The sequence below is a fragment of the Mizuhopecten yessoensis genome, unplaced genomic scaffold (assembly GCF_002113885.1).
Source record: "Mizuhopecten yessoensis strain PY_sf001 unplaced genomic scaffold, ASM211388v2 scaffold1311, whole genome shotgun sequence".
NCBI lineage: Eukaryota > Metazoa > Mollusca > Bivalvia > Pectinida > Pectinidae > Mizuhopecten > Mizuhopecten yessoensis.
In genome coordinates, this window is record NW_018403983.1 from 550006 (window position 1) to 572218 (window position 22213).

Consider the following 22213-nt stretch of genomic DNA (forward strand, 5'->3'; position numbering starts at 1 on the left):
GTTGTTACTATATTGTTGTTGTTACTATATTGTTGTTGTGATTATAGACCCGAGTCATGTGTTGATACTATATTGTTGTTGTGATTATAGACCCGAGTCATGTGTTGTTACTATATTGTTGTTGTGATTATAGACCCGAGTCATGCGTTGTTACTATATTGTTGTTGTTACTATATTGTTGTTGTGATTATAGACCCGATTCATGTGTTGTTACTATATTTTTGTTATGATTTTAGACCCGAGTCATGCGTTGTTACTATATTGTTGTTGTTACTATAATGTTGTTGTGATTATAGACCCGATTCATGTGTTGTTACTATATTGTTGTTGTGATTATAGACCCGAGTCATGTGTTGTTACTATATTGTTGTTACTATATATCTTTGTTACTATATTGTTGTTGTAGCCTGTCTTGCCGGTTACTATGGATACAAGTGTAAGTCGAGATGTAACTGTGAGAACGGCGGAGAGTGTAGACGTACAGACGGCTCGTGTCACTGTTTCCCGGGTTACATGGGATTCACGTGCTCCCAGAGTAAGCATTACAATTTCATTATACATGCTGTATATCTTTTACATGTTGTTGTATGAAGTATTGCAGTAACCGTGGTATTTGTTTTTATATATATTAAAGTATACCACACATCCTGGAAAATTTCCCTCACAGTGTATTGCTATTTGCCATATGTTCTGACACATATATTGCTTCCCTTGTTTGTAGCATAGGGAAGGACGTAAACCGAAAGATACTCTGTACCTTCATATAAGCAATGATTGTGGGGAATTCCGCTTCTATCATGACACACATTATTTACGTAAATAGATGAATATGTAACATTTCAACTTTAAGCAAGAAAAGTAACGATTTTGAAAACAAAAATTGGTATCACTCAATATTTTCAAATCACCAGGTGATAGTGACGGGTACTTGGTTCAAAGGCTGTATAACCCTGTGACTCTAACGTTTTTTCTGACATTAGGAAGTGTTAAACAAGTACAGTAGAACGAAGATTGTTCCACCAATTGGATATGCCAACCTTGGTCGTGTCCCTGATATATAGCTTGTGTTGTTATTGTGTGACCATTTATCCGAACGACCACTTTTCCGAACCATCATTATGTCTTTTATTGAATGCGGATAATTGGCTCTCTTCTGTAACCTATAGAAACACATTCTAAAATCACAACTTAGTAACAAGTCACAGGTGTATTATCCGAGCTAGGTTTGCAGCAGGTAGAACTCGAATTAAAACTGTCACGAGCTTTACGATTATGTAACTTCTCATTGAATATATATTCTAAAGGTTCCAGGTTTTAGCGAAGGAAACCCTTGGCCAGGACTCACAGATTATTTCACTGAATAACAAGTCACATGCGATTTATTATTTGATCGGGAGTTGTAACAAATAGCGGTCGGGTTTAAATAGTCGCAAGCTTTGTAACTATGTAACTTATCACATATGTTCGGTGTTTCCAGGTTGTAGTGAGGGATACTACGGTCAGGACTGCCACAAGCTATGTAACTGTGATAAGAAAGAAACCTGTCACCCGGTACATGGGTGTATATGTAAGTACATACAATGCAAATGTGCGGTCTATTTCAAGTGATTCGCCTTCTATTCATTTGTTACCGCAACACTAACACATCTTTAGCACTCTCTGTTTGTTCTTTCCGTGCAGTACAATCCGGTAACATTGGTTACATAATGTCAGTTCTATCAAGAGGTATGCAATTGGCACTTAACTGAAGAGGAAACCAGCACTAAAACTCTATTGTTCATATTAGCAATAGATAAGATAGGACACAATGGACCTTAAGAAATGCTTAATCATTACCACTGTATTGAACATTATTTCAAAATGATGTTAATAGTTCTAAATAACACAGGACCTTAAACAAACACACGGCAATGTATGTAGGTTCAGGTTTGTTCAGATTACCAATGATTCTGTTTATTTTTGAAAAGATATTGCGATGTTTTACGTGTCTTCATTGTGTTGTTGCTTCCTTGTAGCCTCCGCGACAGTCAATACGAGAGTAGCTCCAATGGAGGAATCAGGCGTCAATGGGACTGTTGTTACCATGTCAGTGGTAGCTGTCATCCTTGTTATCGTCTTGGTCTTACTGGTGTTTTACTTCCGGAACAGAGTCAAGCGTCTCCAAGAAAATAAAACTGATACGCTCCAATTTTATTCAGCCAGAAACCAAGGAAGTATGTACACGTATTGATTTTTATCAATTTGTCAGTAAAAAGAAAGTTTAAGCCATTGCAATGTTCGAAGTGTGGTATTGGAAAGGGTATAAATAAAGATTTTTCATCATCTTAATTTTGTAAATGTTGCATTTCGTTAAAATCAATATGCCATCTTCATTCCTATATATCTTATATTTGGTTCATAGAAAACAGTAGTTAAAACCAAATAAGAGGAATGATAAGGTACACCAACCGAACCCATTGACGCCACTCTAACAGTATGATAACTCCAAGTGTCTTGATTATAGGGATTTTGTATCACGGACCAGACTTTAGCCACTTGCAAGCATGCATAAGATACAACATGTATATAGCGCGCTATATAATTTGTAAAACTTACATCACACGAATTTAAGGGTGGTGTGTACATGTCGTCTGTGCAAAGAGCCTATAATGCAGACATAAAGAGGTGTGTCTTTATCCTTTTTGCATTTAGCCAGTTTTCTTGTATAAAGGACGTGTTTTACCCCTATTTTGTTTTCTTCTTACATCTTAACTTCTTTATAATATGACAGTCACAGCAATATAAATGTACATATCTGTATCCTATTATACAGGTATTTAAATATTGTTTTTACTTAAGGTAATTTTTATGTGTTTTTTATCTGCGTCTCAATAAAGGAGCGGGTTGCTCCGATACTTTGATAGCTACTTCCGTGCCCCATTTGCCAATTTTAAGTAGTTCGTATCCTACAAACATACGTTTACAAGTCCCCAGTGTTATTTTGGAAATAACCGTTAAAAACTTAATTGATCCATATAAATGTACATAGATTTAGATTTTCTCGCATCTCGGACAGAGATATCACACGTCATGTCCAATGCTAGATTTTTCTATCCCGTCCTATTTGTCTGGTACCTTTACGTGACATTTCGCAGAATTTTGACACTGCTATGTATTCATCAACGCGTTAACGGCTTGAAATTGACAATCTGCATTTTAAATATTCTGATATGTCGTTATATGTATTGTTTTGATGTTGATAGATATCTGATGTTGTAGATCAAATATAATCTATTATGTGAACTACGTTCTTTGTAAGGATGGACTACTATTTTACGCAGAAGCATTCAAATGTAGCCTTAGTAGTATAGACGTAATTTTTTTATTTAAGGCCCAAGACGGGATACTTGTAGACTTAAGCAAAATTGAAAAGTTTTCTTTCTAACTAATAGGTGCGAGAAAAAATCAATTACCAGTAACTGAGCAATATCGGGTAATCTTGGTCTCGGGCTTAGATTCTGTAACATCCCAACCTCGGCTTCCGTCTCGGTTGGAATTATGTTACTGCATCTTTGCCCTCGACTGATATACCCAATCGCACTCAGTTGCAGGTAATATAATTTTGTAGTATCCTCTACAATACCTAGATAAGCATTCAATCTCAAACTTTAACTGAATACAACGTACGATGCTTATTCCAGGCATGGCAGCAAGTAATTTCACTAATCGTTACTGTCGATTCTTAACATCCAAGAACATAAGAGCTAAAAGTTAACCCTCCTATAACGTAAGATTGATATTTTTCTTCCCTTATAAAACTGACTATTTAACACCTTCCAGACAGACAGACAGACAGACAGACATTCTTTATTTCCTCCTTTAGGAGATTTCATATGTCAAAACAGTTTTACAAAATGTGTCTTAATTTATATATAAACATCGTTTTGAGAAGTAAATGTATTAAATAATGACATATTGGACATTCATATAACAGCATTATATAATTCATGATACAAAATGTTCACTACAATATATATTCCTCATACATCTTTTTCATATATACGTTTACACTTATATATACATCAATAGGTTAATTATAGAAAACTCTCCATCTCACATACCATTCCTTTGATATTTCCAGCCATATTTATCATTAGTGTTTCCCACTCTATATCAGTCAAGTATACATGTGATTGATCGCCAAGTAAAAAGCTGCACTGGTCTTCAATGCTTTGTTCTGAAAACTGTACATATGACAATACTTCTATAGCATTTACAACACCATCCATCATTTTATCACGGCTTAAGTATAAACCTGGACATTCTAATATAAAATGCAACACAATATCTTTACTTGTTTTCTCACATATCTTACATATAACCAATTCATTCTCACAAGATATTGAGTATTTAAATAACTCTACTAGATCCCATACATGTTGTTGAGAAATTTGTTTAGTGCTTAGTTGCAATATTGGATTTATTCCCGGATCACTATGGATAGCAGCATATCTCTTATGTTCATCACGTGTATTTAGTTTATCTGTCCACCTTATATAATAAAAATCATATATAAATCTATTAATGAAACGTTTCCAGCATAACATCGGTGGTACGAATATATTTAGAACATAGTCATTGATAAATGACTCTATATTAAATTTAACCATTATGTTATATATATCAGGCAGAAATCCTATTTGAGTAGTTGATGAACTACCATACATAAACTGACATAGTCTAATAATAAAAAGTGTTTTCCATAAAAATTTTGGACCACCTAAACACAATTTGTTCCAAAATAATAGTTTCCTTCTCTCCACTTCGCTCCACATATCAAATGACCCTAAACACTGAGCAGTCACTGCTGTGGAGGAAGTTTTAGGAAGACCAATACAACGTCTACATGCATATCTCTGTGTACGTTCCAACTCTTCTACAGCTTGCTTAGTATATGAATTCCAAAGCTCACAACCATACAACATACTTGAATATACAACACTTTTAATAATATTAAAACTTAATACAGGGTTCAGCCCATTGGGGTGAATACCAATACTTAAAAGTGAATTTAGGTTAGTCCTTCCTTTCACACAAGCATCAAAAATACTACTGCTTGATTGTAGGTTATGGGTAAACGTTATCCCAGCGTACGTTTTCTGTGATGTCATTGGAATTATATCGGAACCAATTTTACATTGTATAGGCCCACATTCTTCTGACATCACACGTCGACGTGGGGATTGAAATATTACTAGAGAGCTCTTTGTGGAGTTATAGTTGAGACGCCAACGAGTAGAGTATGTATATACTATATCTAATTCTTTTTGAAGTAGCCCTATAGAGGCTGACAATACTAATGTGTCGTCCGCTAATAACACGCATGGTACGTGTATATCTTTTATCGTAAGTCCAAGACCTCGATTGTCTAACTCACTAGCAAGGTCGTCTATCATAACAAGGAAACACCAAGCAGAGAGAACTCGACCTTGACCTACCCCCTGTCCTATAGTGTACGTCTTACTTCTCTTGCCTTCGAAAAGCACTGATGCTTTAACATCAATAAACGAGTTATATAAAATTCTCCAAAATTTGCCATTGAATCCCAATTTATACACTTTATACATTAGCCCTTTGATCCATACAGTGTTGAACGCTTTTTGATTGTCAAGAAAAGCTGCATATACTTTCGATCTCTTCTCAATATAATAAGAGATAGATTCTTTCACAATGAAAGCAGCCGTAACGCTACCGCATTGTTCTCTAAACCCCTGTTGCAATTTGTGAGGGAAATTAATTTCATTGCATTTCTTTATAACTCTAAAGAACAGAACCTTTTCTAAAATTTTCTGTAAAACGGGTGTTAACGTTATATCCCTGTAATTATCCATTAATAATCTATCTCGTTTCCCTCCCTTGAATAAAGTTATCACAATACCATATTTAAAATGTTCTGGATAGCTTTCGCTTTCGATAATGTTATTAAACATATGTACAATTATCTCCATCATAGTGTTACTAGCATATTTTATATGTTCTAATACTAATCCATCATGTCCCCCCGCTTTGCCACAGTTCATATTAGAAATAGCGCGCTTCACTTCTGGCAAAGATACTGGATGATCACATATACCATCAGAGTTGTTATAACTTTCTATATGCATGTTACGTGCGGCATTCTCAATATAGATCTTAAAGCTATCATCAAAGTGTGGTTGACTTAGGGGACATGCTAGTCTACTAAAGTGATCGTACCACGCTTCTCTCAGAATATCCGAATCACGCGTGATTTTCCCGTTTACTAAAAGTTCACATGAATGTGAATTTTTCCCTATTGACCTCTTCCGTCGTACGGCCTGGTAAAACGTACCAATATCTATCTCTGCTAATGACTCTAATTCCGCAAATTGTTCACGCTCATAGTCTTCGCGAGCTATATTTAGTTCATTGCGAAAACATCTCTTAGCAGACTTATAATTCGAATAAGATTCGAACTCGAAACCTCTGGGTCGACCTTCACTTATCCACAACAACCTGAGAGTTCTCATCCTAGCATGCAGTGATTTAACTTGACGAGAATTCCAATACGGTTTTAAGTAATGCTTATATTGTTTTATAGGCAGCGTTAATTTCGCTGCATTATTAAACAAATTCACTATATTTTCGATGTCACTTGACTGTAAAGATGTGTTTTCAATCATCGCGTCAAGTGATTGTTTATAGTTATTGATGTGCATCTCGGTCACCTTCTTCCAGTTTACAGAGAAGTCAGGTGTTATAGTATGACGCTTAGAAAGTAGTACGCGTAATGTAAATTGTATAGGTCGATGATCAGACACGTTAAGAAACTGGTCATCGCATATACGACACGATTCGACAAGATCGATTTTAGATATCGGCACCAGAACATGGTCAATCATAGACACCCTACCACCGTCACCAGAAAGGTAAGTGTAATTTGGCCCATCAGACCAGTTTTGGGAATTAGCAGATATCAGAAATCGATCTCGCATAAACTGCTGCAGAATTCGCCCTCTCACGTTAGCTTCAGCACTGTTTTTACTACCAAATTCCTTTGATAAATGAGCGTTAAAGTCTCCCATCACTATTACTGATCCATTTTCAACATATTTATCATACATATCACATAGACATTGCATGGTATCTTTATAATCACATAGAGGTAAATTTGTGGACGGCATCAGTACACCAATAATATAATACGACATATTTCCAATATCAACATATATACCAATTACCCTATCGTTGCCATCTTGAAGAAGAGGCGTTACCTTAAGATGTTTACGCCATAGCATAGCAACTCCTCCAAAACCACGACCTTTCCTATTTTCAGGTTCTATTGCTATCCTGTCGTCACATCTTCCGATATATTTGAAATCGTTGTCGATACTATCAAGGAAGCCCAATTGCTCCGGCATTAACCAGTGTTCTGCTAAAAAACAGATATCAGAATTACAAAGTGTTTCACATAAATAAGGTGTTCCAAACATAACACCGCGTATATTCCAGCTCTGTAATCTCATGGCAGCTAGAATGATAAGAACAAACACAGCAATAAGGTATGATACACACTTAATCATTGAGCCAGTCATCTTGATACCTATCGTAGTTGTTGCCGCTTTCACTTGCGAATCCTGCATTCCAGTAGTTGTCATCCTGTATACCCGTCCATTCGCGATCGTTTTGTTGGTTTGCTGTTACAGACGAGCGTTGTCCGTCCTGGTCGAATCGGTCAAACCACTCGCGGACTAGCACACCTGGCGGCCAGAATTCATTTTGTATGGCTACATCATAGTCGTTCTCTATAACATTAATTCTCGCCGTATATGTAGGCTCTTTGTAATTGTCCCAGCATTTCAAAATGCGTACATATGTGACAGTAATGCCATTGTCGGCCGCATATCCAATAACGGATTCTACGACCTCTTTGTATGAACCGTTAGCCTTAATTCTTGACATTAGTATACGTTTTGTGCGTTTCTTGCGTTGAACACCCTGAAACACATATTTCGATTGTTCGTCTGGTTCCTTGCGCGTGTTAGTCTTCCTGTTTTCCCGCGGTCTCGTCTGGGGGTCTGGTCTATTACGACGGGACGCGATACCACCTTTTTTCACCCGGTCAGAATAGCTGTCCGTTGTGCCGATGTCTGATTTTGAGAGTGTACTGTTATTTATAACATCAGAGAAACTGTCTATGATTATAACATTATTGTTCTCTGTTGTTATACCATCATGTTCAATGTTGTTTACCTTTATTTTTCCATTCGATTGTTTTTTTCCAAGCTCAATGTTCTTTGCTACCTGTACATTTAGTTGCTTAGTAATTGAGTCATTGTTGTCAGTTACATTTTTCGTCTGTGTCTTAGTGGTGTCCGTTATGTCCGATTTCAGCATACTTGTTTCTTTCCTCAGCTTTTTCGTTTCATGTTCTTTTACCTTTCCATTTTGTTGCCTCATAATGATATCATTCCTGTTCGTTACTTCTGTTCTTAGGGTGCTAATTTCCTTGTTTAACTCTTTTATTTCTTCCGTGTGTTTGTATGCCATGTAATCTAACCTGTCCATCATATCGTTCCGGAGACCGACGATCAGACGAAACAAATCTTCGATAGTGTCTCTGTCTATTGACGCGTGACCTGTACGGGTGCTATCTGTATATATATTGTTTACACTCTCGGTGGAATGTGTACCGGGTGACTGTCCACTATGTAATACATCTATGTCAGGGGTACCTGAAGGGGTCACATTTTCACACGAAGACTTTATACGGTCTTTATATCTTAACACATTGTTGAGATCAGCAACGTTCATTGAACCATCGATATAGTGAAATAAAACGTACACATCATCCAATAGTTTGTCACTGGCTTGACTGTTTCCACCATTTGTTCTTCTTATCAGACGGTATGGCCGGTATAATTAACCCAGTATACGGAGCTAATACGGGTACCAACACTCATATTGACAACCTGAACAACAGACGCCGGGAACACGACAATCAGATGCAGCCCCCGGGCCCCGGGCCGTGCAGTGCTGCTGCCTCCTGCTCTCCCTCCTACCCAGACGACGACGAGGACAGATATACGGACTTCAAGGCCCTCGAGGCGCACACCTACAAAAACGCCTCCTTAGGTAACATAATGATTTAGTTGCTTATCAATATATGCATCTGTTTTTTCAAAAGTGTTCTAAACTAAGATATCAATGCATTTTTCATTACGTTTTTTAAATACAATGTTAGCATCTCATACTAAAAGATATATAATGGTGACATGCAACAAATATATAGTAATACCATGCTATACGATATTTAATGATGACATGCTTCAAGCTATCAAATGATGACAAACTACAATATATCTAATCATGACATGATACAAGCTATCTAATCATGACAAACTAAAATATATCGACTGATGACATGATACAAGCTATCTTATAATGACAAACTACAATATATCTAATGATGACATGATACAATATATCTAATGATGACATGATACAATATATCGAATGATGACATGATACAATATATCGAATAATGACATGATACCAATGTATCTAATGATGACATGATGACATGATACAAGATATTTAATGATGACAAACTACAATATTTCGAATGATGACATGATACAAGATATTTAATGATGGAAAACAGTGTTATTTTGTTATAGTGTTGATTTTGTTTTGGTGTATTTTTATTGATCCCGTTATATTTTTTGATGGTTCTTATTTCGGATGTAACTTAATATTCTGGTGCTGTTCATCCAATCGGTTACATTACTTTGTCACATTACAGGAGCCAGCAATACGTATGAAAATGGCTCAAAGGCTTGTGCTAAGGACATGATGTACAACAATAAGATACAGGTCGATCTGGTAAACAATCTAGATAAATCTGAGGAGGCGAGTCCACCCCGGGACTACGACAACGTGTCACTCGGTATGTTATTCTGTACAATATCATCACAATGATTATATCAGTCTGTAAATATATCGAAATGATATATGGTCGATGTAGCCACGCAAAGTGCCACACCGTTTTTAGAATATGGTCAAAGATAACAGTTAAGAGAAATACATGTTGAACATTCGGCTGTAAACGCAGATATATATTAGGGAATACGAAACATAACAGATACCATTAGATTTATAGAGCTAACATTAATGTATATTACCTATATTCCCTACATGGATTGGAAAGTGGAATATAGATAAAATAAATGTTTTAGATTTTAAGAGGAATACTGCAATTATAGTAATTGTTTCTATTTTAAGATTTATTATCAAAGTAAATTCTTATTATTGTGTGATATTTTTATTGTGTTGTTGTTTCAGATTCAATAGATATGGAAAAAGCCCGAAACAAAGACTGGCCGTTATATTGGTAGGTATTCTGCATATGATCGCATAATGAAAATGTCAAATAATATTGACTCCGTTTAAATTGGACCCTGCATAAATTCAAAACAAGCTGACAACTACATGGAGCAAACTGTTTGTTTTATTTGCCAAATTGTTTGGCGTTTTACTTGAACCGCTTGAAACGAAGTGATTCTCGTGATAAAAACACCAGAGGTTTAAAGTTCACTAACATGTAGATATTTGTTTTAAAAAAAACATTCCTTTTGAGCTGTTAATAATATCATAAATAACACAAATTACCCCGTTGAATACATATTCTGTTCAAATCATAAAATACTATTCGAAAAAAATCTAAATGGGGAAATTACAAACTATCTGAATTGAGACACAATCTTAGCTCACTTATTGCTACTATAATCATCAAAGCACAGTTATTTTATTTGTACACTTTTTAAAACTATTTAAAATTCAATTTCATGTTTGTTTATGTTTTGTAGAATTCCAGACTCCTTCATCAACAAAGAAGCATTATACTACAAATATTGGCGACGCAAATATATATTATCACTCGTCAACAAAAGAACGGTAATTAAGAATCATATCTTAAAAGTGAGGAATAAATTCTGCCATCAACTGCAAAATATGACGAGGTGATACATTAGAAGCAGCAAAAAAGGTTCTTATTCAACGTCCAAATCATTAAAATTGGAACGAAAAGTTCTTCTGGTTTGGAACAGACGCTCGCCTTGGGTGTTGCCCCATGTCTAGAGAATTGCGCCCCATTAAATTGTTATATACCAGACATTGGGCGCACGATCTACGAAGCTCTCAGTAGATAACTGACTCTCTGAACACCATGTCATCACTGACGTCTTGATTATGACTTTTCAGGAAAAAATGACAGTTATACGTGAAATTTAATGTCAATACAGTAATCTGGTCAACTAGAGATTGACACTTAATACTCAGACCGATTTCTTTAAACACGAACTGTTCACTGTATGTGTATGTTCATAGTTTTCGAGGTTGTTGTAGAAACACGAAAATAACAACAATGAATTTGTTTGATCTACTTCATTTCTGCTTGGGTTGGAAAACTACGGCAGTTTGTACCCAGACCAATTTCTTTACATCATAATATGTTCACTGTGCAAACGAATGTTCATGGTTTTCATGATTTATACAAAACCTCGAAAATAACAACAACGAAATTTGATTGATAAACTTGAGTCTTGTTTGCGTTGGGTAACTAAGACAGTTTGTACCCAGACCATTTTTTTAAGAATGTTCATGGTTTTCATGATTTACACAGAACCACGAAAATAACAAACAACAAATTTGATTGATAACCTTGAGTCTTGTTTGCGTTGGGTAACTACGACAGTTTGTACCCAGACCAATTTCTTTCAGAATGTTCATGGTTTTCATGATTTATACAGAACCACGAAAATAAATACAACGTCTTTGACTACTGATTACGTGGGTTATCACGATAGTTTGTACCACAAACCTATCTAAATGGCTACAAACCACGAAATAAAATGCGTACGAACATACAGTAGTGATCCAGTATATAGACAATATGGCGACTATCTGTGAGTAAATAGATTGGACGGATCACGAAACCTACATCTGACAACGTTGTATAAAAAAATATCTAATAAGTTTTCTGTTATAGTGGAGTTTAATGTTTTTCGCTATTTTTAAAGTTGTTATATGTTTAACGTAGTACCACATCATTAGAAAATATCTATTTATATATGAGATAATCAGTAAAAGTTCCTGTAATGAAAGATTATTTTCATGAATTATTTATTTTTGGCATCTTTGATTAGATCACTCTTTCTGCTTCGATATATTTTTTGTACATATGAATGTTTTGCTTTTACAATTCTTATTAACGATACATGAACAACCAGAAGAGTGGATACAATCACTATTATCAATATACTTACATGCATATTTGTTTCAGAGGTATTATTAAAAAATGCAACGTTTGAATTAAATGAACAAATACAACAATAGTATCCTCAAACAGACTCGAACAGTAACAGTATCCACGTTTAAGTTTTTAAGATTTTTTAAAAGTCTGTGTTGAAAGTGAATTATCAGATGATGTTCAGTGAGTTATAAGATGATGTTCAGTGTTAATGTTGCAATATAAAAATGTTGACAAAGTGTGCTTAGTTTGGTGTATATGTGTTTTGTTGTTTAATTGAGATAATTCTTTGTTTTAATGACAAAATAAAACTGTGTTCTAACCCGTGTGCGATACTTGTTGTTTTTATATTTGACGTAGTGGTATGTTTGTTGTTAATTGCCTGAAGTAAATAAATAGTATTGGCATTCGCTTTAACCATTCCGCAGATGGCAGAGCATGACATATGCCTTGATTAATTATTTAATTCTAGATTGTCCTATACGTGTGCTGTACATTTTATTTGCCTGAAGTAAATAAATAGTATTGGCATTCACTTTAACCATTCCGCAGATGGCGGAGCATGACATTATACACTATAAATATTCATGAGTCTGTAACAGTGTAACGATGCTAACCAGGTTTTTTTTGGAAGGTATCGTTGTTTTCGTTCGTGTTAAACTTTTATTGTAAGCCTTGGTTCATATTAGTGTATTTGCATTGCAATTGTGCTAATGGTGTCTTTACTTAAACTACTTAATCCGTTCGAATATCTATAGCAGTATTGATATTAAATAACAATATTACCCATCAAACATCACATTAGCACATACTATTTATCATGAAAACACATCAAGAGTATTTTTTGTATCATAGTATCATGTACTGTATTACATATAGCCTGAGCAAATCCCAACGAATGCTCAAATGAAAAAGTATAAAAATGCCTAATTGATAATTAAAACTGTGTAAGAATACGTCTCTATATACCTATACAAATCACACGTGACTGCGTTCATATACGGTGACATGCACAAAAAGGGAAGATGATAGTATATTTACTTCCTTAAACATAGCGATGCTATAAATGTCCCCGGTGTCACTGAGTATCACGTGCATTGCGTTAAGCTTTTCTTATGTAACCTGATATAATGTAGCAGGTGCTGTCACCTGCTGTGTAGTTTTTCCCGAAAATGTTTACGAATTAATGCTGCGTTCAAGATATAAATTTTGGAAACTAGTTTTTACAATTATGTGTGGAGGTAGTGTTTAATTACACTTAAAGAAATTATTTAAAGACAAAGGGACGATGATTCGTTAGCGACTTAACACATCTCAAAAACAGAAGTAAGCCTGCGGCAATGTATAGATGATCACTTTATCTTTCTCAGCATTAAATGCCCTACAATGATGTAGAAACTGGAATTCTGCTGGAAAGGATCCGTTTATGGGCGTAAATTCTTTTCGGTCCCCGTCAATAATATTTGTGACGTCAATGTCCGTAAATGACTCTTATATACAGTCCAAATGTAACACAGAGTTTATCGTAATGCAAGGGCAGAAAGAAAACCGGACAACATTTTCTCATGAACATTACTGAAACAGTTTTCAGTATTTACATTACGTCTGTGTTTACAATGTTTACGTGTAATACGTATATATTGACTAACATATGGTATATTTATTATGATATATGTATATGATATTTATATTTAACACTTATACATATTAACTGTTATTGTATTTTATAACGACTATTGTTTTTACTTTTCATATTTCTCCCGTGAAACAATCTTTTCATATTAATTTATTTTCTATTTTTTTCAACACAATAACTTACATTTTACTCCCTCGACTTAATACAAATAATCGGTACAAATGTCGACAATGCTGACATACTATCATCTTCTGTTCAATGCTTATATGCTCAGCAAGAACACTTGTATCGTGGAATCAGAACGTAAGTGGGACACAAAGAAAGATAATGTAAGTATCGCCGTATGACAAATATATAGATTTATAAAGGGGAATAACGTTGTAGTGAAATTATTTCCATTTATAAACTTCTATAGAATTGCTTTGAATAATAAACCAGACAGCAGAAACTACACTGATAAAACACACAATCCTATGATCACCTTATGATATTGGCCGTTATATCTATATCTTTGGAATGTTGTCACACTTCCCACATAAACGCACATGATCACCTTGTTGTATTTGCCGTTATACTTATAGATTGTGTATGTTGTCAAACTCATTTTGAAACTACTTAAGATTAACTAACCTTCGACTTTCTACTGACACGAGAAAGAACAAGTTTGTTTAAACTATTACAACAGACAACCTTTGCTCGTTTTTTTTAATTCCAAAGTCAAACATCTTATTCTGTTAGGTATAAACGTGTAGAACATCTCTTCTATATATGACGTTCATGCTATCTTTTCATGTACCCTCTAATGGGCCCCTTATGTCTATATCGGGTACATATGGAAATACCCTATTATTTAACTTTCGGTACGGAAGGACACTGCTGTTATATTAGGAAAAGGCAAATTTTACAAGGTATGTTGCCCATGGTTATGGTATATTTTCACATAATATCTTGAGTTATCGATAGTGATTATACTGTATGACAAAACATATCAAACTAAGATATATATGGCGGTGTTTGGTACGTAAAATGGAGTACAACTAGGCGAAGCCCAGACAGTAAACAATATACAATCATAGGTGACGGTAAAATAAGGAATATCGACTATTCACTCTTTATATATACACCGAATTTTATATTGGAATGTGTTATCGATAACAAGGCTACCGTTTGTAATTTCACACATCAGGGATTCTTTTCAATATAGCACTGCTATATTGTTGTGCACTTATGTTTGACAGGTGAGGCCACATAAGGGACCAAATTGCGGAGTAAAATATGACCTTGTTTTTAACTGATTCGATAACTGGCTGTTCTAATTCACATTTTATTTAAAAGTATTATTTGTGTAAAACATGATGTCACTTCGTATACGAGAAGACGTTGTTAGTGATATTTGAGAAATGACATATTTAAACATTGATGTAGGTGTAACAAAGACGGTTTCGTTCTTCATGAACATTTATTTCATTTCTTTTAAGTATATTTAAGACATTCAAGACCCTACAAGGAAACAATACAAACCAATTAAATTCTAGTTAAAAAGGGTTACAACATATATGGACAATACGAAGGCTTTACATTTATCTAAGTAACTCAAAATTTTGAATCATAAGTTTAATAATAATATTATTAATAATAATAGTAATGAAATATACATTTCATTATACAGATAACAAAATACATTACATTTATTAAATACTTAATAAATCATATATACGTGTCCAATACATAATTTTACACGAAGTAAATTTTCTATGTACCTACCCCAACAATGGGTCAAGGGTCTAAAGATGAGACATTGGTAAGAGTCGTCAATACGACATACTGTAGTTGACTAGCTTGGCAACAACTGAAATACAATGAAATCTTTATATACTTAAGATATTAAAATTAACTTAAAATGATGTACTCATCAAAATGATGGATGACGGATATTCACAAAATGGTAATTCAGGAAGAGAGATAATTTATCCAAATCGATATTATTCTAACTTACATATATAGATATTACAGTAAGAAAAATAATGCGTATAGTTCAATTATTAAATTACATTAAGTACTTACCAATTATTTATATTCCCCGAACTACTTGTCTAGCTCTGTCCACTGAACATGTCCGCTGTCAAATGTCCGATATGAATGACTTGTGCGCCAAACTTACACAAAGACACTGAACATATAAAACCAAAACGAGGCACTTGCATACACACCCTTACCTTACACCTACCAGGTACATGTAGACCACAGGTAACATACATCACGTGACACGGACAGTACAGGTACATGGACATACACACCCTTACGTTACACCTACCAGGTACATGTATACCACAGGTAACATACATCCCGTGACACGGACAGTACAGATACACGGACATACACAGCACATTGACAATACAGTACGTACGAATACTAGGACTCACAGCGCTATGCATATATAATATTAAAATAACATAGCTATATTTTCAATTATAGTATATCAATATTATCTTCTTGTAATATGATGTATATGTACATGTAACTGTTCTGTTTCACTGTGTCTTGAAAAAGGAGCGGATCGCTCCGAAAATTTGACAACCTAAACTTGTCCACACTGTTGGAATTACTTCTTTGCCCCATATAATATTTTAAGTAATTCGTATGCTACGGACATACCTCCACTAGGATCCTGTGTTATATGGGATTTTTCCGTCTATATTACTTCTTTGACCCATATTAAAATAACATATACATTGTAAATATTATCCCGGTTACATTGGTATCATAGGCATAATGGCGAACGCTGCACCACCTTCATTGGACTGGCAAACTGGGAAAACACTGTCAGAGTGTTTTGACCATATCCTCATTTCCGGTATAGCTAGCGACGTCACATTTCTTGTCGGCGAAGACAAGAAAAAAATTTCCGCTCACAAACTGGTCCTCATCAGCCGAAGTCCCGTGTTTTATGCCATGTTTGAGGGTCCAATGGCGGAGAAAGGGGAGGTAACCATTCCGGATACCTCTGAAGATGCTTTCCGGATATTTTTGAGGTATGTAAAATGTGTATTACGATGAGACCATACATCGGTATTTCCAAAAGCATCAAAAGAATATCAATGTTATGTGACTCGATACTCAAATGATTGCTGACTCAGTTGTTGCAATTGGTGTATATTCTATGAGGGCTTTAACTGGTTTCGAAAGATCGCCATTTTCCACGTATTTGTTCCATTTGATTTGAACAAAAGAAATGCAGCGTATATTATTGCGACAACAGCAGCAGCAACAACATATGTCCATCATGTAACGTCATTGTTATAATCATCGTCAACAACAAAATATTGCCACCATCATAATCATCGTCAACAACAAAATATTGCCACCATCATAATCATCGTCAACAACAAAATATTGCCACAATCATGATCATTGTCATAAACCATCATCTTGCAGCAATGTCATCATTATCATCAACAATAATATATCACACCATCAAAGGAAACCAAAAATGCCATATCATCATCATTATCATCATCATACACCATCATACGACATCATTATTGTCATCTACACATTCATCATCATCATCATCATCATCATCATCATCATCATCAGCAGCAGCAGCAGCAGCAGCAACAACAACAACAACAACAGCAATATATAATATATAAATATCATCAAACACTCTCATATGACATCATGGTCATCACATCATCGTCATACTCATCGATCACAACGAATTGTCATTGTCCTCATTATACACTTTCATAGAGAGAGAGAGAGAGAGAGAGAGAGAGAGAGAGAGAGAGAGGGGGGGGGAGAGAGAGAGAGAGAGAGAGAGAGAGAGAGGGGGGGGGAGAGAGAGAGAGAGAGAGAGAGAGAGAGGGGGGGGGAGAGAGAGAGAGAGAGAGAGAGAGAGAGAGGGGGGGGGGGGCACCAAGCTAAAAAGACTATGTAAGGGGGTCCTGGCGATAATAGCAATTGTTAAAAAGTATCATCATCATAATTAAACAACTATAATTCTAATAAAATGTTTCCATTTCCTCCAGTTAAATTCAAATTCCCTCTGAATATAGACGTATTTACTGTTATTTATATGTTTTTGAACAAGGAAGTTATATTTGATGACATTAATAAATACATTCAGATTCAAAGAGTTGCTCAGGCATCTAGTCTTAATTAATATCAAGGTCGGGTTATTGTTGTTTATATTAAACGAAAATATTTCTGTCTTAGAAAAGATGGAGGATTTGATGTATCCTCTCACGGTTTCCCCTGTAACCACATACCTCGATTATACTACACTTCGTAATTTGCTATAAGCATTCTTAAACTGTAATATATACATACTCACGTATCACATTAACTTAAACACTATACGGCATTGGAAAATGCATAGACCACGTGTATCCCATTGTATCTAATCCTTATTGGCGACTAGGTTTAACCCCCTGCAGAGTTTTGAGAGTGTCATTACTAAGTTGCATTTTTACTTGTTTTATCGACATTTGATATAAACTAAGGGTGAATTTCCACGTCGACAAGATATGGTAATGGTTAAATAATTTAATTGATGATTTTTTATCAGCCTATATCAATATTTTACGGGGACAAAAAATACATTGTTAATATAAGTACGTATTGAATTGAACGTTCGGGGTTTAAAATGATTTAGATCAGATATGATACAACCCCGAGTACAGAAAAGATACAACCCCGTGGTCAGATATGATACAACCCCGTGTACTAAGTTAGTGCGATCTGTGTGATAGTGGCCGTTGCAGTTAACGCTTGTTGTTTTAATATCTTTTTTTGTTCCCAGGTATCTGTATACAGACACAATCGACCTAACAGAGAAGAACACAGTACCGGTTTTAAGTGTTGCCAGGAAATACTGTGTAGATATTCTTGTTTCACGGTGCGAGGAGTTTCTGAACCAAACTGTGTCTGTAGACAATGCTTGTCTGTTTCTGGAGCTAGCTCACGAGTTCCTGATGGAAAATCTTAAAACGGAATGCCTTCAATTGATTTCTTACTCCCCGGACGAAATACTACAGTCCTCATCGTTTGCTGACCTGTGTCCGAGCTGTGTGGTCAGTATTACCGAGTCTGATGACCTACAAGCATACGACGAGAGTGACGTGTACAATGCCGTCTTAATGTGGGCAGAGGCGGAATGTAAACGACAAAACCTGAAAGTAAGTTTTACAAATGTTTTTTTTCTGATAAACATTAGGCAATTTCATAAAACACACCTACAGACACGTATGAATACGTCTTTGATAAATGTCGAGTACTCCTTCAATCGACCCCCCATCCAAGTACTCCCCCAATCCACTCTCCATCCAAGTATCCTCTAATCCACTCTCTATTCAAGTACTCCTCCAATCCAGCCCCCATCCAAGTACTTCTCCAATCCGCTCCCCATCCAAGTACTCCTCCAATCCGCTACCCATGCAATTACTCCTCCAATGCACTCTTCATCCAAGTACTCTTCGAATTCACTCTCCACCCAAGTACTCCTTCAATCCACTCCCCATCCAAGTACTCTTCCAATCCATTCTCCATCCAAGTACTCTGCCAATCCACTCTCCATCCAAGTACTCCTCCAATCCAATCTCCATCAAAGTTCTCTTCCAATCAACTCTCCATCCAAGTACTCCTTCTATCCACTCTCCACCCAAGTATTCTTCGAATCCACTCCCCATCCAAGTACTCTTCCAATCCACTCTCCACCCAAGTACTCCTTCAATCCACCCATCTAAGTACTCCTCCAACCCATTTTCCATCCAAGAACTCCTCCTATCAATTCCCCATCCAAGTACTCATCCAATCCATTCCCCATTCAAGCAATCCACTCTATATCCAAGCACTCCTCCAATCCACTCTATATCCAAGCACTCCTTCAATCCACTCTATAGCCAAGTAGTCCTAATCCAATTGCTCCTCAAATCTTTTCCCCGAAGCATCGATTTACAGGACCTTTGATAAGGGCTAAAAATATACCACTCGCTTACTAAATTTAGATAAACTACATAATGTATACATATTCTATAATACTCTAGTATAATGATAGAAACCTCCTTAATTGCTACAGATAGAACTCAGGATGCTTATATCTAAATATAAGTCCACGATGTCCCCTTGACTAAGTATAGTCACTAGCCTTCCTAATGATTGACTCTACGGATCACCACGCCTGCCACTAAATGTAATACAAGCATGACAACCCTAACCTTCCTATGACCTACCTTGAATATAGCATCCCTCGTCTCTAAATATAACTCCTAAACTGACCTCAGAACTCTTTTAATATGCGCTGGCCCTTACTTAAGAAAGAAACCTTCTACACTAAATATAGTTCCTAACTAACCTCTAAACATTTTTACATATACACTTGTCCTTACTTAAGATGTTATCCTTCTACACTAAATATAACTCCTAAACTGACCTCTAAACATATTTAGATATACATTTGCCCTTACTAAGATGTTATCCTTCTACACTTAATATAACCTCTAAATTAACCTCTGCACTATCTAAATATATACAAACACTGACCAGAGCATTAGCTATTTAAACACATGTGTACTGTCGACAACAGCCCCTACATTGCAGTATCCTGTATCTAATTACACAACAGTAATATAACATACCACTAGGCTAGCCCTAACATCCACGCTGGTCAGTGCTTGTCCAAATACAAATCAGTTATCCTTACTGAGTATCTACCCTTGTAAGTCATTTCTCTCCATAATGTTACTCTAAACCTGACATCATTCTTACCACCGGACGAATAAATCGCCACATTATCTCCTGCCTGTTGTAAGCTCCTGCGAGTACATGCCACTTATATCCAAACAAACTAGCATAATCATTTATAAGAAAACCAATATACGTTATTGTCACAGTTATCAAAACACATCAACCTTGCTGTCAAGTTTATCACTGCCTTTCATTGGCTCTAGACACAAGTCTCCAATGTCAAACAGTTTTCTGGTATTGATACGTTCTCAGAAGTTTTTTTGGTGTTGGGATTTTTCACAATTCTTTGGATGTTTGGGTATTGATAGTATATCTCAAGGTTCTTAAGACTAAATCTATACAAACCTATCAAAGATTCATCAATAAAATAAAAATGACACAATACGTGTATTTGTAAATTAACAATTTTCTTTGAAGGCAACGTTGTTGAATTGTCAAATATCAAAAGATGTTTCCTTTTGAGATACTGTATGTCTTCTCGTTGATGTTTTCTATCAGTTAACAATGTCCGTCTAAAGTCATCGCTGCTTAGTGGTCGATAATCATTGTAGAATGGTATCGTCGATATACATCCCAACGGAGCATTTTTTCAATCATTCGAACAGAATACTGACAATAATCCCAACAGGAAACAATTATTCATAAATTGAATACTTTAACAATAATTTAAACAGGATATTAACTCAATTGTCCTAACCGAATTCTGACACAATAAACCCGAATAGAATATTTCAACACTACTCCAAATTGAATACATATATATTAATCCACTACGAATACTGACATAATAATCCAAATTCAATACCTGTACAATAATTTCAACATAATTCTGACACACTAATCCAAAATAGGATATGAAATCATATTACCTTAATTCGAATACTTACACTTTAATCCATATTGAATACAAAACCATTAATCCAAAATGAATAATGACACAATAATTCCACAAAGAAAGCTGACACGATTGTCCAAATTGAGTACTGATAATTCTAAACGAATTGCACATACAAATACACAATATTTATTTCCGATTTTTTTTTATTATAATAAAACTCAAACATTATGATTTCTTAATTAACTGTAACGTTACTCCGGCGCTTCACTTGATGATAAAAAAAAATGTATACTCTATCTCAGCTTATTCATGCTTGATGACCGGACACTTCAGTGGCTGGTGTGGCTCTAAAGCCAGACAGTCCTGTTAATGTGGTTGTGGTGGTAGGACCAGACACTTCAGTGGCTGGTGTGACTAGGACCAGACAGTAATGTTAATGTGGTTGCGGTGGTAGGACCAGACACTTCAGTGGCTGGTGTGGCGCTAGGACCAGACAGTCCTGTTAATGTGGTTGTGGTGGTAGGACCAGACACTTCAGTGGCTGGTGTGACTAGGACCAGACAGTAATGTTAATGTGGTTGCGGTGGTAGGACCAGACACTTCAGTGGCTGGTGTGGCGCTAGGACCAGACAGTCCTGTTAATGTGGTTGTGGTGGTAGGACCAGACACTTCAGTGGCTGGTGTG

General features: G+C 35.7%; 3 protein-coding genes and 1 long non-coding RNA gene across 6 annotated transcripts in view; 2 read left to right on the forward strand and 2 right to left on the reverse strand.

Moving 5' to 3' along the window:
- The window catches only part of LOC110458976 (multiple epidermal growth factor-like domains protein 11), a 38493-nt gene extending 25908 nt beyond the window's left edge, over positions 1-12585 (forward strand). For both annotated transcript variants that reach the window (XM_021510994.1, XM_021510985.1), the window contains exons 18-24: positions 407-535; positions 1478-1567; positions 2016-2213; positions 8902-9132; positions 9803-9946; positions 10342-10390; positions 10866-12585. In XM_021510994.1, the coding sequence (XP_021366669.1) occupies positions 407-535; positions 1478-1567; positions 2016-2213; positions 8902-9132; positions 9803-9946; positions 10342-10390; position 10866 (842 nt within the window). In that variant the 3' untranslated portion in view covers positions 10867-12585. The remainder of the gene's footprint in view (positions 1-406; positions 536-1477; positions 1568-2015; positions 2214-8901; positions 9133-9802; positions 9947-10341; positions 10391-10865) is intronic.
- On the reverse strand, positions 3900-8848 carry LOC110458985. Its single transcript, XM_021511005.1, has 2 exons — positions 7272-8848; positions 3900-4223 (listed from the first exon to the last, which is right to left on the reverse strand). The coding sequence occupies exon 1, from the start codon at positions 8809-8811 to the stop codon at positions 7573-7575; it is 1239 nt and encodes a 412-aa protein (XP_021366680.1). The 5' UTR covers positions 8812-8848; the 3' UTR covers positions 3900-4223; positions 7272-7572.
- Positions 12586-14782: 2197 nt separating the features above from the next.
- LOC110459005 (BTB/POZ domain-containing protein 6-like) overlaps positions 14783-22213 on the forward strand; it is a 61566-nt gene continuing 54135 nt past the window's right edge. For both annotated transcript variants that reach the window (XM_021511026.1, XM_021511032.1), the window contains exons 1-3: positions 14783-14851; positions 16711-16975; positions 18748-19123. In XM_021511026.1, the coding sequence (XP_021366701.1) occupies positions 16716-16975; positions 18748-19123 (636 nt within the window). In that variant the 5' untranslated portion in view covers positions 14783-14851; positions 16711-16715. The remainder of the gene's footprint in view (positions 14852-16710; positions 16976-18747; positions 19124-22213) is intronic.
- LOC110459027 lies at positions 15387-16083 on the reverse strand. Its single transcript, XR_002463849.1, has 3 exons — positions 16008-16083; positions 15708-15792; positions 15387-15443 (listed from the first exon to the last, which is right to left on the reverse strand). It is a non-coding gene; the product is annotated as an uncharacterized LOC110459027 (long non-coding RNA).

Coding starts and splice junctions, on each gene's coding strand:
- LOC110458985 (XM_021511005.1), bottom strand. CDS start 8,811: ATGAACGTTGCTGATCTCAACAATGTGTTAAGATATAAAGACCGTATA.